General features: G+C 48.3%; 7 protein-coding genes across 8 annotated transcripts, besides 3 other annotated features; 2 read left to right on the top strand and 5 right to left on the bottom strand.

Annotated features, from left to right (window-relative positions):
* Positions 1-73: 73 nt before the first annotated feature.
* On the top strand, positions 74-2,840 carry TSTA_034240 (beta-mannosidase, putative; the record flags this gene model as incomplete). Its single annotated transcript, XM_002480574.1, has 5 exons — positions 74-204; positions 260-1,225; positions 1,275-1,705; positions 1,761-1,996; positions 2,046-2,840. 5 exons carry the CDS (start codon positions 74-76, stop codon positions 2,838-2,840), a joined length of 2,559 nt encoding a protein of 852 aa, XP_002480619.1.
* Positions 2,591-5,222, bottom strand: TSTA_034230 (C6 transcription factor, putative; the record flags this gene model as incomplete). The annotated part of the gene is made up of 3 exons (XM_002480573.1): positions 2,591-3,779; positions 3,837-4,913; positions 4,965-5,222. 3 exons carry the CDS (start codon positions 5,220-5,222, stop codon positions 2,865-2,867), a joined length of 2,250 nt encoding a protein of 749 aa, XP_002480618.1. The 3' UTR covers positions 2,591-2,864.
* A 537-nt stretch (positions 5,223-5,759) lies between these two features.
* Positions 5,760-5,780: a sequence feature (AT_rich).
* TSTA_034220 (bZIP transcription factor (Fcr3), putative) lies at positions 5,771-7,382 on the bottom strand. 2 transcript variants are annotated; one of them, XM_002480571.1, is made up of 3 exons: positions 7,008-7,382; positions 6,539-6,837; positions 5,771-6,480 (listed from the first exon to the last, which is right to left on the bottom strand). In XM_002480571.1, exons 1-3 carry the CDS (start codon positions 7,128-7,130, stop codon positions 5,901-5,903), a joined length of 1,002 nt encoding a protein of 333 aa, XP_002480616.1. In that variant the 5' UTR covers positions 7,131-7,382; the 3' UTR covers positions 5,771-5,900. The 2 variants fall into 2 exon arrangements, with proteins under 2 accessions (XP_002480616.1, XP_002480617.1); XM_002480572.1 differs by lacking the exon at positions 7,008-7,382 and having other exon boundaries at positions 6,539-6,933.
* Positions 7,340-7,381: a microsatellite.
* Positions 7,383-9,906: 2,524 nt separating the features above from the next.
* On the bottom strand, positions 9,907-12,322 carry TSTA_034210 (casein kinase I, putative; the record flags this gene model as incomplete). Its single annotated transcript, XM_002480570.1, has 3 exons — positions 9,907-10,988; positions 11,133-12,183; positions 12,238-12,322. The coding sequence occupies 2 exons, from the start codon at positions 12,320-12,322 to the stop codon at positions 11,156-11,158; spliced, it is 1,113 nt and encodes a 370-aa protein (XP_002480615.1). The 3' UTR covers positions 9,907-10,988; positions 11,133-11,155.
* A 615-nt stretch (positions 12,323-12,937) lies between these two features.
* Positions 12,938-13,003: a microsatellite.
* A 643-nt stretch (positions 13,004-13,646) lies between these two features.
* TSTA_034200 (cell polarity protein (Tea1), putative) lies at positions 13,647-18,900 on the bottom strand (the record flags this gene model as incomplete). Its single annotated transcript, XM_002480569.1, has 4 exons — positions 13,647-17,770; positions 17,832-18,114; positions 18,177-18,576; positions 18,643-18,900. The coding sequence occupies 4 exons, from the start codon at positions 18,898-18,900 to the stop codon at positions 14,161-14,163; spliced, it is 4,551 nt and encodes a 1,516-aa protein (XP_002480614.1). The 3' UTR covers positions 13,647-14,160.
* A 1,278-nt stretch (positions 18,901-20,178) lies between these two features.
* On the bottom strand, positions 20,179-22,913 carry TSTA_034190 (1,3-beta glucanase, putative; the record flags this gene model as incomplete). The annotated part of the gene is made up of 5 exons (XM_002480568.1): positions 20,179-20,639; positions 20,671-21,117; positions 21,178-21,978; positions 22,029-22,268; positions 22,322-22,913. 5 exons carry the CDS (start codon positions 22,911-22,913, stop codon positions 20,179-20,181), a joined length of 2,541 nt encoding a protein of 846 aa, XP_002480613.1.
* Positions 22,914-23,128: 215 nt separating this feature from the next.
* On the top strand, positions 23,129-24,775 carry TSTA_034180 (uncharacterized protein; the record flags this gene model as incomplete). The annotated part of the gene is made up of 6 exons (XM_002480567.1): positions 23,129-23,470; positions 23,519-23,752; positions 23,901-24,063; positions 24,121-24,368; positions 24,425-24,517; positions 24,574-24,775. 6 exons carry the CDS (start codon positions 23,129-23,131, stop codon positions 24,727-24,729), a joined length of 1,236 nt encoding a protein of 411 aa, XP_002480612.1. The 3' UTR covers positions 24,730-24,775.
* Positions 24,776-25,006: the final 231 nt, after the last annotated feature.

The following is a 25,006-nucleotide window of genomic DNA, read 5'->3' as shown; positions in this document are numbered from 1 at the left end:
TATAAAGGTCATGAACTTTGCTTAAATCGACTTCTTTGTGCGCGGACATTATCAGGCGGAAGTGACGGTAAATATGGCCTTTTTCGAGAAACGACTGTCCACTGGATGGACATTCAGAGACGTAGATGATGAGGGATCAGATGCGTGGATGCCAGTACCATCAATTCCCTCTACAGCCCAGCAGGATCTTATCGCAAACAACAAGTTGGTCATCAGACGACGTTGTCTAACACAGTAATGGCTAACTCCCACGATACAGGTTGGAAAATCCCTATATCGGATTCAACGAACTCAAAGCCCGCTGGGTCAACGAGAAATCCTGGATATACCGACATGAATTCGAACAACCCGAAATACCCGCCGATGCGACAGTGGCCCTGGTATTCGACGGTCTAGACACATTCGCCTCCGTCACACTTGACGGCCAGAAAATACTCGAGAGTGACAACATGTTCATGGGCTACCGGGTTAATATTACCGATATTCTGATTGCCAAAGGGCCGCATGTGCTAGAGATAAAATTCGACTGCGCTCAGTTTAGGGCACGGGAGATACGCAGCCAACATCCTGATCATAAATGGGTTGGATTTAATGGCGATATGGCGCGTTTGGCTGTACGCAAAGCCCAGTATCATTGGGGCTGGGATTGGGGTCCGGTCATTATGACGGCTGGAATCTGGCGTGAAGTTCGCTTGGAGGTGTACTCGGCTCGAGTAGCGGATCTCTGGCCGCAGATTACAAGTATTAGTTCTGATCATCAGAAGGCGAGCGTCACGATGATTGCAAAGATTGACGCAGCGGGAATTTTGGAAAGTTGCACTGCTTCCTTCCGTCTGACTCTACGAGGACAAGAACTCGCACATCAGGATAACATCTCCGTGAATGCTACTGATCAGACTGTCCAGGCGGAATTCCAATTGACTAATCCAGAACTGTGGTGGCCCCATGGCTACGGTTCTCAGACATTGTACGAAGTCTCTATATCACTTTGGTCCAACGGGAAAGAGCTTCATAAGAAATCCAAAAGATTCGGTATTCGGTCCGCTGAAGTCATCCAACAGCCAGATAAGCATGGAAAATCATTCTTCTTCCGGATTAATGGAGTCGACATTTTCTGTGGAGGGTCCTGTTGGATTCCTACTGATAGTCTGCTGCCTAGCATAACTGCAGAGCGGTATAGGAAATGGATTGAGCTTATGGTAGCGGGCGGACAGATGATGATCAGGTATGAAGAATCATCTTTTCTAGGATTTCCGGCTGACCGTTTCAAATAGAGTCTGGGGAGGTGGTATCTATGAAGATGATAGATTTTATGAGGTTTGTGATGAGCTAGGCGTCCTAGTATGGCAAGATTTCATGTTTGGTTGTGGCAACTACCCAGTCTGGCCTCGGATGAGAGAATCTATACGACAGGAGGCCATCTACAATGTACAACGCTTACGCCATCATCCTTCAATCGTAATCTATGTCGGTAATAATGAAGACTATCAAGTCCAGGAGCAGGCGAAACTCACCTATCACTATGACGATAAGAACCCTGAAAACTGGCTCAAGACAGATTTTCCAGCACGTTATATCTATGAAAAGATACTCCTAGAAGTGGTAGCAGAGCACTCACCAGGAACATTCTATCATCCGGGTAGTCCCTGGGGCGATGGGAAAATCACATCCGACCCTACTGTTGGAGATATGCATCAATGGAATGGTAGCCCTTACCCCCTATTGTCTTTGACTCTGTGACCCTTGCTAATGTGTAGCAGTATGGCACGGAAGCCAAGAAAAATATCAAATCTTTGCATCCCTCGGAGGCCGGTTCAATAGCGAATTTGGCATGGAGGCATTCCCGCATATGTCGACGATAGAATACTTTGTCGAAAACGAGGCAGACAAATTCCCACAATCGCATGTGTTGGATTTTCATAATAAGGCTGATGGACATGAGCGGCGATTGGCGACATATTTGGTGGAGAATGTGCGTACGGCTACGGATTTGGAGGTTTGTTGTCTGTACCTATCTATTGATAAGAAATACTCATGTTTTATAGACGTACATCTATCTCACCCAAGTTATACAAGCCGAGACAATGATGTTCGGATACACGGGCTGGCGTCGACAATGGGGTGATGAGCGACACTGCGGAGGAGCATTGCTGTGGCAATTGAACGACTGCTGGCCTACAATCTCGTGGTCAATTGTAGACTACTTCCTACGCCCAAAACCGGCCTATTATACAGTGAAAAGGGCCCTAAAGTCGGTGGCGATTGGTGTTCGGCGTGAACACCATGACTGGAGTGTTGTGCACGCTCAACCGCCGACAAGTAGTCGATATGATGTGTGGATTGCTAGTAGTCGTCAGGAGGTGTTGCGTGGAAAAGTCGAGTTGCGGTTCATATCGGTTGTGTCTGGTGAAGAGCTGCGCAGTGCGATGATCTTTGAAGATATTGTCATCAAGCCGAACGGCACTACAAACGTGCTCACGAACGGGATGATAGATCACATCGCCGAGCCAGAGCCACACGTCCTCTCTGCACGGTTATGGGTAGGCGGGGACATCGTGGCGAGGGACATCGACTGGCCGCAACCATTCAAATACCTCGATTTCTCAGACCGTGGACTGGAAGTAAAACCAGAAACAAGAACATCATCAACCGGAGAGAAGCAACAGATCCTCAAAATCAGCGCACAAAGGCCCGTGAAATGTCTTGTATTTGAAGAGAGGGATAACGTGCGGCTTAGTGATAGTGCTATGGATATTGTTCCCGGTGATGAGCAGGTGGTTATAGTTACGGGACTTGATGAGAGTTCTGCTCCGTTGAAGTATCGGTATTTGGGTCAATAGTCTGTTTGTAAGCAAAAGTATACACTAGTTAGAATTGAAGAAATCCGCACCCTCAATCTGACTATCCTGAGGATCGAGATTGGTGTACAACTCCGGCCAAAGATCATTGCTTTCACCCCAGCTTAGATACTCCCACATATGCTGAGAGGAGAAATTGTCGAATGACGATGAAGTGGTAGCAGCAGCAGTCCAATCCAGAACTCGATCTCGAGTAATCGGTTGATGCTCCGTCATAGGAGGCAAGTTCTGAGATTCGATGTTTTCATTGAGACCTGCTGAATTATAGGCTCTCACAGTAGAAATACCCAAAACAGTATCCAGAATAGCCGAAATCATTTCCAGGGATCTCTCGGCTGTATGTCCATACACCCTCATACGATCCAGAGTTGATATAGCAGTCTGAACCTGCACTTTACAACTTTCAACCTCCCCATCATCTTGTGTCGCAGCAGCAGCGGTAGAACAAGTAGACAAGAAAATCAACGGAACCATAGTAGCCTGAAAAACTAACCAAACCGCATTCCACGCAATCATCTGATTCATCCCGATCGTCGAAGTCGTCGTACCCGAAATATCCTCAATCGCCATCTTGGCAATCTCACAACACCGTTGAACCACCACTCTCTCCTCATCTCTCACTGCCACAAACGGGATCTGTCGCATGGCATAGTTGAGTAACGAGGGACGATAGAGGAGGATACGCTGATTATAGAATCGCCAACGCATAACTGTTCGTACCGGCCAGATGGACTCTGGGCAAGGCGAGCAATCCTTCAGGACGGGAGGGAGATTGTTCCACCATGCTACGAGTTGAGAGTCTAGGGTTAGCATTTCCGAGTATGTTTTGGTTGGTAGTGCGGCGAGCGAGTCTTGGATTTTAGAAGCGAGGCGTATGAAGTGCACGTTTTCGATTAGGGGGAGGATTTTGATGTAGTTTTCCTGTTACTGTCAGCATATCAAAGTCTTCGGAGTTGTGAGACAAAGGGAGAGAGAGACCTTATCAAGCACCCGAGGCAGATTGACCGTAATGCTTGGACTAAAGAAATCCATACTCGGTCTACCAAGCGTTTCATGACCCCACGTCTCTAGACAACAAAGAGACCACCAAACCCGACGCTTAAATTCCTGATACCCGGTTCCAATCACAGGCAGGTTTCTATCCAAAGGGGGTTCCCGTTGCAGACCCAGAGTAACCGCCATCCGCAACGATGCACCCATGAGCGCATATGCAAGATTCGGCTGGCTGATGTAGTGACAATACCAGCCACCCATAAGCCCTAGGGTTTGAACGACTTCGAGACTGGGATTACCCAGCGTGTTGATGTTCAAATAGCTTTTTGAGCGTTCGTAGTATGTTCGATGGTTGTGGTTATCCACACCTGCAGCTGTGATGCTGCCCAATGCGAAGATGATGTTGAGTAACGCTAACCATTTGTCGTCCTTTCGGCGGTTGGACAGAAATGTCGAGCGAATGGTGTCTTCATCTATGAGTGGTGCAAAGGACTGGAAATTGGTAAAGTAGGCATCTAGCATTTGCTCTTCTGTAGGTAAGACGCCGGGTTGTTCTTGATGACGATGATGCTGACGACGCTGGTCTTTGGAAGAGAGGCGCGAAAGATGCGAGTCCAATTCTGGATGGAGCCACGCAATGACTTTCAAAGCAGCTTGAATCGACGATACACCCAGGTACGAAGTGAGATTTCGAGCCGGTAGAGATAATGCATTGACGTCGTCGGATATATGTTCAATAGACTCCTCTTCAGAACCGTCGATACATTGCGTTTCATCGTCAAGGTGGATTCGTTTCTGCTGTTCCCCCGGTATAGAATGTAGAGACTCCAGCCCAGCTGGCCTTTCAATCGACAATGTTGAATGGCGTGTCTCTACAGATGCTGAAGTAGCAATTGTCATTGAATCATGATGCTGCGATCCTGCAGCTGAACTCTTTGATATCAAGCCCAGCAATTTCTCCCTTGATAAATGAACAATATTCTCCGGCGCAGTTTCCGGAAATAACCTCTCCAATGCTTTTCGATAGTCGGATGATGAGTGTGCCGGCTCTTCTTGACTATTCTATTCATTTGAGTCTATAGTGCTCTCCTCCTTGAGATGTTAATATCTTACCCTTTCTCTCCCCATCCCCCGTTCCCGTTCGGGATAAGAACATAATTCGGCCTTTTTGTACCACCGACAAGCTTCACAGGGCTTTTCGCCGTCGCATCTTATTTTCCGTTGACGACATGATGTGCACGCTCGTGGCGTGGTGCGGCGTCTGTTGAGTCGCTCGCTTCGTCTTGTTGTTATTGACGTGGGACTGATTTGCTTCTTTGGGTTACGGAGACCGGTCTTGTTGGCTTGAGAAGATTCAAATGTGAGAAACATTTCTGACAAACGCCACTGTCGAGTGAGGACATTTGCTGATTCAGTCTAACGAGAGTATTGGCTGATTGAGTATTGAAAAGTCTTGAGTTTGTGACAGATCCAATCTTCAGGTCCAGACTTTTGAGATGCGGAGTCGACTAGGTTATTGGTAACGCAGCGGGGTTCCACTGTTGACACGTCCATATATGACTCTCACAGATAGAGCATATATTAGCGATTCCCGGCCGTTTATTCGGGATTTGCTCACTTGAAATTGAAAGAATATAGCCTATCACGTGGAAATTTAAAGGAAAGTGTAGAGACCAATTTCCGTTTTGGAAACGGAACTTCCGTGTCAATTCGGGTATGAGTAATACAAGAACAGTTTTTGGTAAACACCTATTTGGGCAGGATTATTGAGCCATTCAGCTGACATATATTTGGATTTTGGATTAGTTATAGGTACTCGGTATAGAGAAATGATGAGTCAAGTACAGCTTTAAGCTGAGCAATCTGTTATGTAACTATATGCACGTAAATAAGAAAAACTATCATTTGATATATATATATATATATAAACGCCAACGCTAAAACGCAAACCCAGAATATTTCATCAAATATCTCCCCACCAGAAAGTGGAGGACTGCAATATCCATAAAATGCGCAAAACGAAACAGGAGGGGGAAAAAATAACATATATTATATCAACTCGTCATTCCCACACGCCACACTCTCTTCGATAACCTTTCGAACTCTCCCCTCTTCAAACACCGGCCCTTGCCCGTCACACTTGGTAAAGGGTTTTAATCGTTCACAGACATCGCCGATATCGACCAGACCCTTTTGAAACAATGGATGGTTCTGTATCAGATCCCACGTCGCTTTTGTGTCGAGTAATCTCTCACCGTTCTCCGCACTGAGGACCACTCGATGCGGTAAATTGCCGGTTTTATAATCTGCTGCATATTGTTTACGGACGTCGAGGGCTGCCCAACCTTTGGGTCCGTTAATTATTGCTGTTGTCGATGACGATGCTGCTTTATTGCTGTCGTCATCGATTGGAGAGTTGTGATTGCTGCGGTTGTTGGTATCGTCGTTTATGGCCTCGCCGGTCGACGACGTGGCGCGGAGGATCTCATTTTCCGTGGCGACTTTTGCTAGTTCTCGCTTGAGACGTTCGTTGTCGGCGTGTAGGGTCATGGATTGGGCTTGGAGATCGGTCAATTTCTGCTCTAGTTCCTTGACGCGGCGTTCTTTGCGTTCGCGGAAGGCTCGTTGACTGTCAACGTTTAGCATCCGGCCCTTTGGCTCAGAGGATGGTGAGTGACAAAACATACGCAGCTCTATTTTGAGCCTTTCGTCTATCCTGTGCAGGGGTGGTGACATCCTTCTCTTCACTACTACTCCGCGTCGACGTCTGGGCGGCTGCCAAAGGATCCTCAAGAAACTCAGAAAATATATACTGTCCCAGATGGTCCGCGTTGGGATTGCTCATATCATTTGAATTGTGTCGGGAATAGTTTGCGGTGGAAGGGGAATGTTGATGTTGTTGCTGGGGAGGGAGAAGGACTGCGCCGCCGGGACCCGAGAAGTAGGATGAGCTCCCCGGGAAGGAGGTAGTATACTCAAAGGGTGTCTATTAGTAGTTAGTATATTAGTCAAGTTAGATAATGAAGTAATTCAGTTAATGTAATAAGACCAGACAATTCGAGCCCTATCTTCGACCTTCGATGGAGAAAAAAAAGAAAATTGGAGATGTGGAGTAGATTTCCATTCGATCGGCATTGCATAAGGTGAAGCACTTACCGAGGACTGTGACATGGCGGAATCATTATTTGTATTCCTATCGTCCACATTCGGAGGTGAGATTGTTGCGAACAGTTGATAGGGCTGTTGTAGCGCCGCTGGATTGAAGTATGAATAGTTCATTGTAAAAAAAGAACGAGCGGAAGGGACGAAGATTAATTAGGAGAAGCGCAAGATGTCTTAGATCTTAGGGAGGAGAAGAAGAAGATAGAGGGGTACCCGGTGGTTTGTTACGAAAGCTCTAACTCAGACTTCAATACAGATGCATTCTCTTGTCCAAGCCCGACACGTTGTTCGTCCCGTCTTGTGGAGGCAAAATATGTTTTTCCAAAATAATGATAATGATAATGATAATGATAATGATGATGATGATGGCAAAAAAATAAGAGAAAAGAAGCGGTAGACGAAGAAGCTTTGACTAAGTTGACAGACTATATATGATAAACTACCTTAATGTAAACTAGCCAGCTAGGCAGGCCATTAGAGGGAAATAATGGAAATGGAAATAATAAAAAAAAAACGCGGCTAACTCTAATTCACCGACCCATGTGATTTTTTAAATTTAAGGCGAGCAAACCCAAAGGTTCCTCTGGCAGTTCATCCTGATCCACTACGAGCCGGGAGTGGTCGAGTATGGAAGTCTCACATACTCTTACCATAGGGTGGAATTATTATGCAAGAGCGGTACACTACGGTAGTGTGAGAGACTCAGAGTGAGCATGAGCATGTCAGCATCACGTATTCCTTTAGAGCCTGGGACTTACGAGGACGACACCGGCGATTAGACTTAATCACGAAAGAACGAGAGCGAAGGAAACAGAGACGTGGACAGCGAACCACTTGTATACCACGGCCTCGGAGTGTCGACATTGTCGAGGGCGAGAACACCGAGAAGAAGCCGAGAAGACTCAATTGCAGCAGAGGCAGAATAATAGGGATCGATAAGGTGAGGATGACAGACAGACTTGGAAATAATTAACTTATCTTAACCTCTAAGTTAGGGGCTTATCGACTACTGTAAAACGGGCTTGGATGTTTCAGACTGCTGGAAGGCTTAAGTAAGGAACATGACCTTCCCTGTCAGGCTAGAAGTGGTACAACTAGAACAACTAGATCTATGATTCATCGATTAGTTACTAGCCCGCCAAGTAAAGTAATAAGAGGGCATCTTACGAGACCGTCCACGTAAGATGCAAAGAGCAAGATTAAGACGAACAGGCAATTGAACGCGACTACGGAACCGTTCCGTAAATTTGTCAGCGGGGTATACCGAGACTAGATCCATATGCCAATTCGGGCAGATATGACTCTTTACGTACATATTCTGTTTCTGGACTTAGCTGTCTGTCTGATGATTGGCGAGTTACCACCCATTGACTGTTGGGTCTGCAACTAGTGTCAGCGTATTGACCTAAAGTTTAGGCTCTGACATGCCAGAGATGAAACTAATGCAGAAGAAAGGTCCCTAAGGTAATGTTAGTTGCTAAGCCGGCTTATATAATTCCTTGATTACAGTCGTCCGCAAGGCCGTTTACGTATTTGTTCAAGTATAAAATATAGGGCATGAATATTCGCGAGACCTGCCCTAATTCCTAGTGTCTTCCTAGACTTTGATTGAACTCTATATAAGCCCATCGTATATCTCCAGCTCACGTACAGATCTACAATCTGCGTGGTGCTACGCTAGCAACGCTGCAACGGGGGAGTAATATACCATACCTTATCTGACCATTGCCCGAGTTCCCAGCAGCATCTCCGCATATGCTAGTCTGAGTAGGAACGTCCGTACGGCGTCAAAGCTGCCAATACTTAAATCACCGGCACTCAACACCACGAGATGCAAAACTCAGGGCAATTTAAGTTCCTGTGCAAGCTTCGATTTTGATTAAAACCACGGAGTCTCCGTACCCGTTCTTGGGTAAGTCTATGGAGAAAATACTTTGGCCACGAAATAGACCGAATTCCGCACGCACTAGCCCTGATAAGGTAGGATCAATGCCCGAAACGTTAAGCGGTGAAAGCAATTAAAGGGTGCGTTAAATAAGAACAATAATACCGAGACTGCTGTCAATTATTAGCTCGGAATAATTATTTATATAGGCACTGTATCTTCACCTCACCAATGACTCATGAGATTACTCAAGGAGTCGTAAATATATATATTAACAGCCTAAATATAAATATCCCAAGAATTACTATAATATACGAAGTACGCCGTACTGATATTTCCGGTAACTTCACCAAGCCACACGGCATAGCCGAGGACTGGACTACGACGAGATCACTATCGTCTCCAGCCATTCTAACTGACACGTCCTCCACACCTCCGCACCGGTGTTCACTACATAATCATCAAATTCCATTCTAACGGAGTAGATCTAAAAGCCCTACCGGTGAATAATCAATTAAATCATTCCTGTTCCTCCGGAGTGAAGAAATAAACTACGTGCTCCGTGTGTTGTAGATGGCCGGTCGTACATATTCCAACCTTTTTAATTAGCACGTTTACCTGCATTACATCATTGCACTGTACCCTTGCAATATTGCATTGCATTGGACAGCGCCATTTACCGCATTAACTCATTAACTCATTAATAATATACTACATACCCAGGTGTCAAGACTCAAGACTAAGACTTGTCACCAAAACATCGAGAAGAATTCCGTGCTGCGAGTAGTTCCTCCAATCTATCCAATCAGATAAAAGTTGTGTCTGGAGTAATCAGATGAGTCATCAGAGTGCTTGGCGTAGACAGGGCGGTTGGGATGATTAGTAAACCAAACTAGGAGGACTTGGCGCTTTGCTGGAATTGATGAATTCGAGAAGGCCAAGCGTTTATTCATCTCGGGGGGTTCTAGTACTAGTCTTCTACTCCGTACGTATATGTAGAAGGTTTTGTGTATAGTGAATGGACGGGTACAACTACCTATGCACGTGGGCAACTACCGACTATGCAAATCATACGAGAGATACGCGAAGCAACTTGACTCGTAGAAATAGCTGACTAACGTAATACAGATAACATGCTCGACGTGAATCCGAATACCACCCCGGAAGCGACCCTATTCATCCATCGCCATCACCAACATGCAACTTGTCATATTCCATCGCCAACAACGAAGCTGCATATCAATCCAACTAACACTATTTCCCCTTGGTGAGCTCTCTTCACTCCACTGAACTGCACCCGTCCCCTGTCATCAAACTCACGTCGACATAACAAATCATCAAAATCAATATAGCAATCTGGGGCAAAACACATCGTATCGCGAAATAATAATGAAAAAGGGGAGGGGGATGGGCAAAAAAATGATGATCAAACAAACACACAAAGATGAGGTTGATAACGTCTTATTGTCGTATCAACCACTCATGGTCAACTCAATCCATCTCACATTTCCATTCCGCATAGCCGTTCGTGGAAAACAAGAAATTGATGTTTCTTCCCACATGCTTCAGAACAGAGCAAAACTAGCCGAGGAAATGGGTTGTATGAGAATAGCGCCACGACTTTCATGTTTCGAGATTAAGAAAACGCAAGACACAGTCGTTCTGGATGGAAACGATCGGTAGGCGAGATCGATAGAACGAATTGATACTGTGTAGTCGAAATCGAAGTCGAAAGAAACCAGCTCGAAGATGCTTCGTCAATCGACACATCCGAAACCGCGTCCATTAACCGAATCATGAAATGTGAAAAGTCGAAATATCATTCTGGTGCGCGTCGTGTATGAATGAGAAAAGAGTCCATGAGAAAATAAAGAATGGAGATAATGATCCATAGGTCGGTCGCTTGTTGTCGTCCAACAAAAGCAGAACCAGGAGCATCAGCTCAAAGAAAATGGGGTTTAGGTGTGCTCAAGAGCTAACATGCTGCAATGTATCAATACCACTGGGCTCCAGTACCATCGTCCCGCTTCGCACGGTGACCAGCAGATCCATATGCACCTGCAGCAGCACCCTTAGAAGCAGAACGAAGCCTAACGCCGAAGACTATGAGATTAGTCAGAGTCTTGAATTTTTTTTTTTTTTTTGGTTTGTCAAATTATCCTCCACGGCCAGCGTCACTCAATTCCAGCAAACGCATAACGCATAGAGGAGAAAGGAGAAAAGGGGGCCCCTACAAGGAACCTTGATAGCATAGTACTCACATCCTGTCACTCCCTCCAACTGCACGGTTGGTGTCCGGGGTATCGACGGTGCCACGTTCAATGACCTTGCGGCGCTGGCTGGAAATAGCACCGGGCTTGGCAGCAACCTGACTGGCAAGCGCTGGAGCGGCCTGAGCAGCACGGCGTTGCTGTTCCTCAGTCTCCTTATCCTTCTTGGGATTGTTGGCATCGACAATCATGGCGGCGTTCTTCTGGTACTTGTAGACGGTCCAGTCAAAGACGTAGTCGTATTGGAAGGACTCACGCACGAACAAGTCGCGGAAGATCTTGCGGAGGTAGGAGTAGTCGGGCTTGTCGTCGAATCGGAGGGAGCGGGTGTAGTTCAAGTAGATAGCAAATTCGTTGGGGAAGCCACGGCAAAGGACCTCGGTGGGGGTGGTCATCTTCTTCTCCATAATCCGGTCGTACTTTTGCTTCTTAGTAGCAGCCTTCAGTCCCTGCCAAGGGAGGGAGCCACGGCAGAAGTAAAGCATCACGTAACCTAGAGATTCCATATCATCCCGACGAGACTGCTCGACACCCAAGTGTGTGTTGATACTAGCGTAACGAGCAGTACCGGTCAAGTTCTTGTTCTCACGGTAAGGAATGTGGAAGTGAGTTTTGGGGTCACGGTATTTCTTAGCCAAACCAAAATCAATGACATTGACCTGGTTGCCACGCTTTCCAATACCCATAAGGAAGTTGTCCGGCTTGATGTCACGGTGAATGAAGGACTTGGCGTGGATGTATTCGATACGGGAAATGAGTTGATCGGCAAGAAGTAAGACAGTCTTCAACGAGAACTTGCGGTTGCAAAAGTTGAACAGATCCTCCAAGCTAGGTCCAAGGAGATCGATAACCATAGCGTTGTAGTCACATTCGGTACCGAACCAACGCACGAAGGGAATGCCAACACCACCGGCAAGGGATTTGTAGACACGAGCTTCATATTCGAGCTGGGGGTGTTTTGCTTTGACGCTTTCGAGCTTGATAGCGATTTCTTCTCCTGAAATGATGTTGGTTCCTAGTATTGGGTTAGTTTTCCACGTCTTCCCACAGTTGAGACAAGCCGTCTTACCCAGATAAATGTCACCGAAACTACCACTTCCAATCTTGCGTCCAATACGGTATTTATTACCGACACGCAAGTCCATGGTCGTCATCTTGAATGAGAAGCAGCCCTAGCTGCCGAAGTATATTGATGTCTGATATAATCAAGAAATTGTTAGTAGGAGGCAGAAGATAAGAGGAAGTAAATAGAGAATGAGAATAGTGAAACAGGTCCAAGTCAGTGAGAAAGAAAAACGATCAGTGGGTTTCAGGTAAGGTTGACCCTGGCTGCCAGCCTTGCGTAACGGTGATAAGGATGGGTGACTGCCTTGGCCAGACCGACTTGCTAAAAGGGCGTGTCACGCGGGGACTGAGACACCAGGCTGGCCAGGATTGCAATACCACCCAGAAGCCAGAGGATAGCAACACACAGGAAAAGATAGAAAGAATCGATAGTGTTTAAGAAAACCAAAATAAACAACGTACCTGTGTATCGTAATCCCACTAAGGGTGAGTGAGAGAGGGGAAAGCTGAGAGTTGAGCAAGGCCCAATGTTGGTTGGGAAGGTCGGTCGGGTGTGGTCGGTCGGGTTGCAAGGTGGGAAAACCCGATCGATGGGCTGTTCCTTTGACGACGAGAATTATCGATATTGACGAAAGAAAAGAAAAATTCTTATCAGTCGAATACAAAGGAAATCAAGGACAGGATGTCTTGATGTCGAATTTGATGGGAGAGAGAGAGGGAAGAAGGAGGGTGAGAATGAAGAGGGTGAAGAGGAGAGGTGAGAGTGAGAGATTTTGTTAGTGGTTTGGGGTTGGGCCGGCGCTAAGAGCGAATAAGGAGGAAAGTCCAACCCTGATTAGTCGGTGAGCGCCTGAGGCACTTCGCCGTCTGCTGCTCTTCCCTACTTGATTATATTTACAATTATTAGTTCTGTTTGCTTGAATTCTCTAATCTTCACCCAGCAAATTCTGAATTACCCAGACAAAGTTACACTGTGGAAGAGGTGCAGATGACCTTGGCGAGACTCAACCCTTCTCGGTCCTAAAATTAGCCTGCGATAAGATCACATATTAAGGCCCGATTACAGTCACTTTGCCATCCAATAGTACGACACGATGAAACTGATTGACTGAAGGTCAAACATCGCCACAGCGGACACTTCTTTTTCTCTGAGTCTGGCCTGATGCTGATCTGATTCACTGAAACACGTGGTTTTTGTTCATTCGAATGCCAACTGGATATTCTTCTATGTATCTTCTTACATTGATTATGGAATCTGGCCTTGGGCACTGCCGCTGAGCCGCTTCACAGCCTCCCTTTGTTCTTGCCCAGCCTTGCCCCTACAGGGCCTACGGGCCATATTAGGGTGATCTCTATACATATGTAATGCAAGTACTCTGTACTGGCTTTGCCTTGGCAAATGATTTATGCAAGAGACCAATGCTCGAGGGTTTGGTAAAGTGTACTCAATAAGCGTGATGTGAGATCATCAGCTATGAGGCATTCAACAAAAGTATCGAACCATGTTTTTCCATTGACAGCAATGATATCTCAGAGACGAGGAAAAATAAATGCAGCCATAATTAGTTCATCATAGTCCCTAGAAAGACAGTTTCGATATCATGAAACAAGAAAAGCATCCGGGTCAATCAGGCGGTAAAATAAATGACGATGAAGATGTGTTACAAGACGCAAAGAGTGATAGGCGTTAAAATCAAAGAAGGAATCAAAGACACAGAAAGAAACAAAGAGACAGACAACATCGAATGATGGTACCTGCCATTACAGGAAATAAAGAACAAGTCAAAAGGCTAAGAGACCAGTTTTGGAAATAAGGTGGGTATAGAAGTACATAAAAATGTAAAAACGATGAGTGTGGATAGAATAGTCAAAACGAAAAAAGCAAACAGTGAAACGCGGGAATCTTTCATCTTCAAGACGGTTCAGCTTATATCATATTGTTGCCAGAGTGTTCCGACGCGTTCGCATGACTCGTTGCAGTTGGCGTTCTCAACCCTTCAGAGAAATCAACAGCTGGACTACTCGCGCGTGCCTCTTCTTCCTCTAAACGCCGTCGCCAATTACTGACGCTCTCACTCAATGGGGTCAAGGTAGTGCCCTCATGGGTCTCCCTGGTTGGAGTTGCCTCCAGGTCGAATGTTGTAGAACTCAGACGATGACTGCGATTGGTGCTCTCCCAGTGACTGCGAAGAGCATCCAGTTCGTTGGCTAGCGAATCCAATGCCATTGAGCTGCGGTTATCTAAGAATAAATCGTCACGAGAGACGTTGCTGTTACCTCGAGGACGGCCGCCATCGGGAACGCCGGCCGTCGCCGTCGACGCATTACTATGAGTTCGTGAGATGCTGCTGAAGCCATGTCCATGCTGAGATTGACGGCGATGATTGTCAACAGACGTCACCATCTGCTCAAGAAGCATCGTGACCCGCTGTTCTGCATGTAGCGCTCGGGACTCTAGCAAATTATTTTCCTCCTTCAACTGCTCAATTTCAGCACGCGACCTGTCTGCCACGGCAAGTAGCTCTTGCTTGACAGCTTCATGCGCCGATCGACTCTCATGGCTCTCAGCTTGTGCTGCGGAAAGGTCCTCTCGAAGCTTGGTGATCTGGCTCTCCAATTCGTTGATAGATCTGCTCATGTTCGTCTGGAGCTCCGAAAGTGATTTCTGCAACTCGGATCGTTCGCTCTCCCAAGAGGCCGGAGCCGGTGAGTCGGATGATTTCTCCGCATTCTTCTGTACAGTCTCCAACTCGCTTTGTAAGGTGGCGGCATGCGTCTTGTATCTAGCCAGTTCGTCCTTCATGCGCTTCAACATCTTCTCTGTCCCCTTGACGTAATGAACAGCAGACTGATAGTCGTTTTCAAGCTGCTCCAATTTCTCGCGGTAAGCACGGTCAGCTTCTTGTTCACGTGACTCAAATGTAACTTTTGTTTCTTCATGAGCCTTTAGGCTGGCCTGGAGTTGCTGCTCGAGCTCGCGGAGACGTGTTTGCTCGGGAGTACCAAATCGAGACCCAGGTGAGTCAAGAAGAGGAGACCTTCGGCTGTCCGATGGATGGACACCCCGTTCACCCAAAAGATCCTTAAGAGCACCATGTTGGATGGCCAGAGCACTGGTGTCGCGCTGTTGACTTTCGAGCTGCGACTTGAGTTCCTTGTTCTCCGTCGCCATAGTCTGGCTTTCTTTGATGGCTGTCTGCAATTGGCGGCGAAGCTGAAGACCCTCACGACTAACTTGCTCCTGGTACGCCTCAAGACCTGCAATACGTTCTTCCGCACGTCTTAATTTGTCCGCTGCTTCATCAGCAGCCGCCTGATTGGATCTGGCAAGCTTGGTAGCTGCTTCGACTTGCGCCTGCAAAGCTACAACACGCTGGTCGCTTATTGAACGAATCGAGCTATCAGAATCAATTGACGATGCACGATCAAGACCTGAGATAAAGGCAAGTTTATGGCTCTCTGCCTCCCGAGCATGACTTTCTGCCAATTCCTCAGCCTCTTTTAATCGGCGGTGTGCAGTCTCCAACTCAGCACTCATCTCTTCATGATCGGCTCTCAACTGTAGTAGTTTCCGCTCTAGTCCTTCCCGGCGCTCACGCTCCTCCTCAAGATGTTTCTCCATCAAAGAAGCCTTCGCTGCAGATGCTGCAACAGCTTCACGAAGCGATGCCATATTACCACTGTGGTCCTTGAGACGTGTTGTAACGTCTTCCAGTTTCTGGCTCAACTCTTCCTTATCAATACTGGCCTGTTTGAAATTGGCCTCTGCCTCCGAGCGAAGCGCAGACTCCTCTCTGGCATGGGTTTGCAGTTGATGGAGTTCAGCTCGCAAACTTTCCAGCTCCAAAGCATGATTTTGCATTTCCAGTTCCGCCAGTCTCTTTCGTGTCGCTTCGTTTGTCCCTTCCGCTAACTCGCGAGCCCTCTTTTCTTGTTCGAGATCAATCGCCATGGTTTCTAGCTTCGATTTCATCTCGGCCTGGGCGGCTAGGGCTATGGCCAGTCTTCTACTCAGATCTGCGGCGCGATCGGAACCGGTATCATCATCAGCACGAGACGTTCCTTCCAACTGCGGAGTGCTACGCTGGCTGCCACCGTGCGCTGCTAATTTGGCACGAGCATATGCAGCTTCACTGATTGCGGCATCACGTTGGTGCTCGACCTCGGCTACTCTCTTGGATGCAATCGCAGCCTGGCGATCTACCGTCACTTGCATCTTAGCAAGTTCTGCCCTCATTGCAAGGAATGCCTCTATCAATGGTCGATCTTCATCGCCAAACACATCGGGAGGACGCTCATCAAGTGCCGATCCGGTAGATGGAGTGGGGTTATACCCAGCTTTACGGGCCAACGCTAGCTCTGAAGCATACCAAGCGTTCCGATTTCTCGCCGCTTCAAGCTCCTTGATCAGCGCTTCTTGATGAGGAGTGAGTCTGGGTGACCTAGGTTCATCACCTAGGATGCGTGAATTCCTATAGTTTCGAGACTCAACAGAGCCATCCATGCTTGGCTGCCTGCCTAGAATGGATTCGTCAGTACTGTCCATTGAAGCTCGTTGCCGCTGCTTCTGAAGTGATCTTTGCCTGGTCGGTCCACTCATGAGTGGAGCGGCTTCCCCGGCCTCCATTGCCCTTGCAGCCATCCTTGATGGAGGTTGACTACTCGGAGTATGACGACCGCCAGAGACAGGGCTTGCATTTGCTGTGGGTCGATTGTTGTCCATTGGAGAGCCCCTCATAGTTGGAGATGGCATGTCTCGATCCACCGCAGCAGCACGTACTGTATCCACTTGAGGGCCATAGTTTCGGTCTTGCTTCGTTGGCGTCTTACTCCTAGGAGCCTGAGGGCCCTGCCCATTCATTCGTGGGTTAGGGGTTGGCGCTTGACCTGGTGGGGGCGGTCCTGCCGGTGCCTGAGCAATGGATGCTCGTGGGAGTCTTGATCCTACCGGTCCTAGAGACGGGTCGCCTTGTGGCTTCGCATTGGGGCCGGTTATGCTTTCTCGGTATGAGGATGTCATTCGCCGCGGCTGGTCCACTGGGGCATTTTGCGCTTCCCTGGAAACTCGACCAGCGGGTATCACAGACTTTTCACTGCTCGTTTTCCGTCCATCGGTAGCTTTCTCGCCATTTTGAGCGGGTTCGTTCGGGTAACGGATTTTGGATGTGTCCAAAACATACGCCATGCTGAGTTCTGTTGGATCTCTTGGTGCTGAGCTAGGTTCACCGGCCATGACGATAATCTGTCTCCCGAATGCAGTCATACTATGACCAGATCTAGGAGACGGCGCAGGTCCCATGTTGTGAAACGAGAACCACCGCCTGTTGCTGATACGAAAGGCAGACAAGTCACCCAAATCCATACCGTCCTTATCACGACCACCAAAAATATACATTGTGTCCCCTATTAGTGCCGCAGCATGTCCTTCACGCGGAGAAGGCACGAAACCTATACAGTCAAGCTCTGACCAGCTATTTGTCCTGGGGTCGTAACACCAAACATCATTAAACCAAGCCGATCCGTTCGTGCCTCCAAATCTAAGATACCCGTCAGCATAAAGTGCGAAAGAGGGACTGGTGAACCGGAAGATGAACTTACAAATACAGTTTGTCGTTAAAACTGATGGTCGTGTGATTTGTTCGAGGTGGAGGAATTTGGCCGACAGGCGGGCCACCATCGTGCGTGTTGCGGATTAGGAACTCCCATTTGTTATTAGGACTTTGAAGAGCGTTTAAGTCGAAAGCAACAAGGTCGTTAAAAAAGAAGGCTTCGACTTGTCCTCCAAAAACATATAGTCTTGAGCCAAGAATGTTCAATGTGTGGCCATATCGTCCAGAGGGTCGAGGACCGGGAGGAATCGCTCGAGACCATTGCCGAGATGCTGAAGCGGCGAACAAAGTCAGTTAAAATCCAGAATTTCATCTTGATCTCTGCAATACTCACATGTATTAAGTAGATAAAGGGTATCATCCAGAATGTCATTGTCATTTATTTTCGTATCACCACCGAACACAATGAATGCATTCCCAACTAGGAGACTCGCATGTCCAACACGGGGGCCTGGCCCTTCCGAGACCGTTGGGATCGGAAAACATGAAAGATTACCGCCACTACTTTCTACCATCCACAAATCTCCCTTCACAGTAGAACCGTCAATCAGACCACCCATCATGTAGATGTCGCCCTCTTTCGAGGCAATTGAGTTGATTGCAGCGCCATATCGGGGGAAAGGGTTAGCGTTTGCGGAGGTGAAATTCAAGCGTCGTTGGGACCAAGGATAGAGAGCAGCATTTGTTCCTGTTGTGGGTGACCCGGTGGCAGCGGATGATCCTGATCGCTGAACCTCGTACATAAATTAGAAAAGATATCCTTTATGAGAACTGCGTGCGTGTATATAATTGTGACGTACCTGTGTTTCAGAGTCCGCTCGTTGCCGCACCCGACTTGGGTCAGGGCTGCCGGAAGTGGTGACGGAATTCAGGGAGTTGTTTATACTTCCGCTGGGTGTTGGAGACACCATTCTGGCCATATCTCGTGGTCCGCCATTCGCAAACGGTTGCTTCTCCTGCACTACACCCTCCGATGTATGTATGTTCCTGCTTGTGGGTGGCAACCCTGCTCCTCCCGGTTGTGGTTGGTTCTTCTTCGATTTGAACAAAAACGCCATGGTTTAGGGATCTTCGGGGTCGCCCTCGACGACCTCCCTTTCTGCGGTATTATTGCTGTATTCCTGGGAATAGCGAAAGCCAACAGGTTTTAATGGCAACTATATCTCGTCCGGCAATTCGTCAGTGGAAACGTACCCTCGACTCCGTTACTGATTGTCGAGAAATAATGCGGAAGGGGCCCGGGATGGTCGCAAAGGCATCTGACGGGGATAGTGCGGAATGTTAGGCGTAATAACGGTAAAGGGCAAAGGGAAAAAAAAAAGAGACCGTGATGGTTTTCGAAGTCTGAATTGCTGTTCCTGAACAGTGCGAAAAGACAAATTTCGACGTCTTGTGGTCTATCCAGCACAGCCCTCGTGAAGCTTGACCGCACTAAGCGGGAAGCATGGGAAAAGGGCACTGCTTAGACGAAGGAAGGAACGAAATAAAGCATATAAGCACTAGTTCAAAAAAGGGAGACACACACAGAGAGAGAAAGAGAGATCAACTCTCGAAAGAGGTAGTCCGTGGGGATAGACGTTGAACAGGGGGAGGCTCGAGGAAAAGAGATGACAAGAACAATTGAACTGTTCCTGGGCGTCTGGAAAAGTCTCGGCTGCCTCACTTTTTGGGGCTGGTGCAGTACGGCCAGGGACAGACAGAAGTCAGTCACAGATGGCAGGTTCCCAAGAGCCAGGGGTGGTCTTTCCCACTTTCACACTGGGCTGCCCCACAACTCGAGCACCATCCATTCCATCTGAGCACTCTGATTGGCGGATGGCAGCCCACTTATGGCTCGGATCATGGCCGGTGCGGGCCTATGGGGATGTGTAGAAATGCAGCACTAGCATCAACTCGTGCTAGCGCAGAAGCACCACGAGCAGTGATTTACCGTATAATTACCAGGACATCTGTTCATTTACATAGTTTCTGGGCCGGATTCGTGTATTGTATGTATGACCCGTAACACTTAATTACTGTAAGAACAAACAACGTTGAACACGATAAAAAGATAAGAAATGCTGTTCTGGGCCGAACTGGCAACCTATTCATTTCGTCCACGTAGGCCGAAAAGAATCGTGAGAATTGCAGAAATCTTAAAGTGCATATGCTCCCTAATCCGGACATTCCCATTCCATGTGGGTGCTACTTACTTCAAGCATAGTAGAGCGAGCTAGGTATTGTTCGTTCAACCACAGAACTATTGGATCCTAGGAACTTGCGGGGACAATCGTGGCAGAAGTTTCCTAATGGTAACAAACTATATAGACCCTATATCAGAGCAGTATCAACGCGCCTTAAACCCCTATACTTGAGGTAGGACTGGGAGTCGGTTCAGGAACCGTGGTCAAAGGCGGGTTAGGAGGCGTCAGCGACCAGCCTTGGATCGGACCACAGCAATAGGCCGTCCCCGTCAGCAGCTCGGCGGTACAATTATTCGCCGACAATGATGGATTGACTGCGAGGAAGAGGGAGTACTCGAATTTTTCCTGCACGCAAATCGACGCACACGTATCCCCGTCCACCGGGACATGCCACCGACCACAGTTCGTAGTCGTCCCGTTAGCCACCGTAGCATTCTCGGGAGCTAAGGTGATGGAGCTGGCGTATCCGCTACTCGAGCTGGGAAGAGAGGTGACACCGGGCGGCGGCACCGTCCCCGTGTGCACTCCCCCTTGAGGTGACACGTAGAGCACATGGCCAAAGGTAGGTAGCGCTCCAATCTTGCAGATTGGTGCATCCGCCGTTGATCCAGGGGCTAAGCTGGCGGAGCTTTCCCGAATTCATACCCAGCGCTTGCTCGATGGAGGCGCAGGTCTCGTCAGGGGAGAAGCTGTAGACGGGGTTGCATGAGAAGGGGAGACAGACCGAGAGGCCAGCTTCGATGTTGCTGCAGTTTCGGATCGTCTCGCTGCCAATGAAGAGAGCCGCGGAGGAAACGGTGTTGGCGAGAGCAATAGAGTCGCACGTGTCGCCGTCCACTATGGTGTATGTGTCGGAAGCGCAGAAATCTGTAGAATCCTCGGTGCGATCCTCCACAGCCGGTGGGATGTCCGTGGACCCAACGACGCCGCATCGAGAGTAAACAAGTTCGAGGACCCTCTGATAATATTCATCGTAGAAAGAGTAAGGCGACGCTTGTGCCAGCTGCAGAGTCGTCATGTAGCAGTACGAACACATTTCCGAATCGGGCATGTCGCGCTCAAAGTCCACTGCTGTGAACTTCTGCATCACATCTAGGCGGAGAGTTAGATGCTAGCGGAGCCATGATTTGTCAATGGGGAAGGAGAATGTACTACCACAATAACTCCCACTATTGGGGTCCTTGAGGCAAGTCTGGTTCCACCCAGCCCAAAGAATGCCGCCACGGTAGTTCATAACATCTTGCTTGGTATCAAACTCGCTGCAGTAGGTAGTAACGTCTTCATACCATGTTTTGATTGATAGCTCACAGCGGCTGTCGCACACCAGATCGGCCAGGGTATCATTTGCGTAGGCTTGGGGCCAAGCTGGCTGCAGGAAGGAGTATGTTTCATCAGCACATTCGATCAGTCGAGTCATTGCAGTCTTGCAGGTGCTGGAAACTGTGTCGAGCAGGTCATCATAAGCCGGGCTGTTGTAGAGATAGTAACCCGTGAAATTGCGCTTGCCAATCACTTCAGTTGGTTCACGGAACCATCCTAGCAACGACGAGGTATAGCCATTTTTCGTATCTTTTGCGTATAAGGGCGTTTCTCCTTGAGGGCTGATGCTCTCACGGATTGCCTTGGTGACAAGGTTGAAAATCCAGACATCACTGCTTTCTTCAATGTAGAACCCTCGATCCTGGCAGTCATCTGTGGTAAGACAATCCTGGGAGTAACTAGAGAACCAGCTATACATGCCAGAACCCAAAATGTATATCGTAGACGACTCAACGACCCAAACGGCCCATGAGATAGCGCATGTAAGCGAGCTCGCAGAGCACTCGGAGAATATAGGGTCATTTGGGAAGAGGCCGATGGTGAAGGGAGCTGGGGCCTTGGGTACAGGTTGGAAGTAAGGCGACTCAGTCTGGAGCATGCCCATGACAAGGTTTTTTGCATTGGAGACCGGTACTGATAGAGGACGTTATGTTCCGATGCGGCTCCACAGAGCCATGTCGGACCTTGACTCTCGATAAGAATGCCACGACCAGAGTAGATATTTATTTGATCTTGGGAAGCAATGTCTAGGTCATGGTCTGCTGTCCACGCCCAGACGTTCTCCATATACGCCGATGCGCTGGGAGTGATATGCAGGAGTAATGAGGCCGCAATGTAGTTGGGGTTTATAGCAGATGCCTGCTTGGGACAATCGGAGCTCTGCAATTGAGACCCTTTAGCGCCACCAACGCGAAAATGCGAATCTAACAGTCAAGTGTTAGATATCCTTGGTAATAATCGCAGACAGCAAACTTACCCCAAAGTCCGGCAGATCCTTGGAAGGATTCATGAATGTTCCACTCCATAAGAATCACTCCCACCGTCGGCCCAGAGACGGTAAAAAGCAAGTCTTGAATTTCAACAATGTTAACATCTCCAGGACTTCCAACTCGTACTGCGACATGGGGTTGATTCACGTTCTGGAATTTCGGTCCCTTTGCCATAATCTGCGGCCACGCCTGTCCAATAATGCGCGAACTTTTTGGGATAGTTAGAGTATCCTGAATGACATAGATTCCGTATGGGAAGTATACAATTGCGGATAAGTTGGCTGCAACACCTAGAATGCTGTTCAGAACGACCGTGTCATCGGTCGTTTCATCGCCCTGGGCACCGTAGGAACGAACATCGAAGACCTGGCTACCCTGCAGGTTGTAATACTGGGGACGGCGTCGGGTAAAGAAATTAGGCTTAACATATGATTTGCTTCCGACAAGCGCCACATTTCGCTCCATCGTTGCCAAATCGGACTGTTGCGCAAAGAAGGTCCCGCTGGAGTTGGCATACATTCCGAATCCCCATGAATCTACCAGGATTTCATTTCCCCCGGCAAGAAGTGGTTCCGTCATGCGAAGCCGGTGTGTGCAATAGTGCTGTGAGCACCATCCTAGGCAAATCAGGCACGGGAAGCGGGGAAACCTACTGCCATGACCATACTCAACGGGAGGATGTCTTCCCGGCGCTTCAACTCGGGGAGTAGAAGTACTGCTGCAATACGGACGCCCCGGACCGTCGGTGGCAGAACTGCGAATGGGTCTCAAATGTCGGGATCACGACTAAGGACATGGAATGTGTCGGCTTCTGCCCCGCGGGGAAGGTCAAGGTGGCCATGAATACATATAACCATAGCTGTTACAACCGCGGTTACGAGTCCTACTGCTGTGAGCCGAGCTACTATACGGAGACGACGCGACTCTCCGACGACATTGCAGCCTTTCAAGATGCTCTCGCAAGCTATGGAGCCAATCCCACATGCTCGACGACTGCGACCCGAGATCTGGTAGGTCGTGATGACTCCCCCGTTCAGCAAGTGAAGTCATTTCTGACGTCCTTCTTTCTAGCCTGTAACCTGGACGAGCTACAGCAGCTGAAGGGTAAGATTCAAGTCTGGGATGCATGGGCGGTTGTCAGGGCTACAAGTATCTGGTCTCCACTGTTCTGGCTAAGATTCTAGACAACAAGTCGGGGGACGAATCCTACGAGGACCTCGCTGGTGGGGTGGCCTGCGACCCAGCGCTCTGGAACACGTACCTCAATGACGATGGAGGCGATGTCACAATTTCTTGCGACTTTTGACCTGTGCGCAGGCGATAATTTTCTGTGCACTGAGGAAGGCTTCGACAACCAGAATCTAATCTCTGGCGGCGGCTCGGACGAACTAAAGCAATGGCTTCAATGGAAAGCACAGGTAAGAGCATTCGCTTTCTTCATGTCTATCACCATTATTCACGGCTGACTGACACCGTGACCTCGCTAGAAACGGGCACTTCATCGCCTCGAGAAGAGAGCACAAGACGAGCAGGACTCTTTTAAGTGCAACGATGGCACCATGATAGTCACGATCAATTTTTGGCGCCACGGATATCCTAGTAGTGGGAGACTGGAACACCGACGATAGTATTTATGACGAGGCTCTGGACAATGAGAATGTGGAAGACTGTGAGGACTGTAAGATCAATATTGAGTCCGTCGTTGTGGAGCATAGCACGAATTTCCACAGTGAGCATACCCATCTCTCCAGCGGTCTTGTTGAGCTAGGATGACTAACGGGAATAGCTGAGCATATAATTGAGCTGCAGAGTATGTCTACATTTTTCGCATGGCTGGTCACTGAAAGCAGCTGCAACATCGACTGTCAATTCTTCCTTAAATTCTTCAACAAAGATGTCTTGAAGACCACAGCCATGCCCGGGGGATACAACTCGGGCGTCCCGTCGCTGCGGATTATGGAAGCCCTAGGTAGTTGGAGCAACACGAACCAGTTTCGTCTGCTAGAGAAGAGACTCAATGGAATCAAGGCATCAGTATGTTACTTCAGACACGCAACCCTGATTTTAATCTAGACTAATGCACAATGCAGTTGTGGTCATTAGACAATCTGAAAGCTCCTGACAAGTGGAAGGCGGCTTACGAAAGCGCTGCCCCTGACGAAGCAATCACCATCTTAAAAGGAGTAAGCTCTTCATGGTAACATACAGCTGCAGCCTTGAAGCTAACAATATCTCTTAGGTGATCACGGTTTTCAGCTATTTGAATTACCCCAGCGTGTGGGAACGACTCAAGGCCACCAACGCGCTGATCCGACAGGAACTAGAAACGGCCCAGGACGCATATAACGACGCAACTGGGAGCCAGACAAAGATTGCTGACTGCTGGGATCAATAGCTGGCGGACCATCTGGCCAAGGTCTTACAGCACGGCATCAACTGGACCACCCAAGGGTTGGCGGACCTGGAGAACCAGTGGCTTCTGCAGAAGGGCACCAAGCTCGGGGCTACAGTACTTGTCACCATCCAAGGGCTCCGAAGGTCGATGGCGAAGCACGTGAAGCTTGATCTCACCGACCTCGTGTAGATGAAATTCCAGACGAATATGATCTAATCGTCATGGCATCGATAGCGTATTACACGAGTCAACTGGCCAGCCATCAATATTCAATTGA

This window comes from Talaromyces stipitatus, genomic scaffold (genome assembly GCF_000003125.1).
Source record: "Talaromyces stipitatus ATCC 10500 scf_1105507295541 genomic scaffold, whole genome shotgun sequence".
Taxonomy (NCBI): Eukaryota; Fungi; Ascomycota; class Eurotiomycetes; order Eurotiales; family Trichocomaceae; genus Talaromyces; species Talaromyces stipitatus.
The sequence above is the reverse complement of the archived record's forward strand: the minus strand, read 5'-3'. Positions and strand labels throughout refer to the sequence as shown.

Bases quoted from the DNA above. Each gene is read 5' to 3' on its own strand.
- TSTA_034220 (XM_002480571.1), bottom strand. From the start codon at position 7,130: ATGAACTATTCATACTTCAATCCAGCGGCGCTACAACAGCCCTATCAA. The intron at 6,838-7,007 runs GTAAGTGCTTCA...AACTACTAATAG, and splicing joins CCGCCATGTCACAGTCCTCG to ACACCCTTTGAGTATACTAC. The intron at 6,481-6,538 runs GTATGTTTTGTC...AAACGTTGACAG, and splicing joins AAGGCTCAAAATAGAGCTGC to TCAACGAGCCTTCCGCGAAC.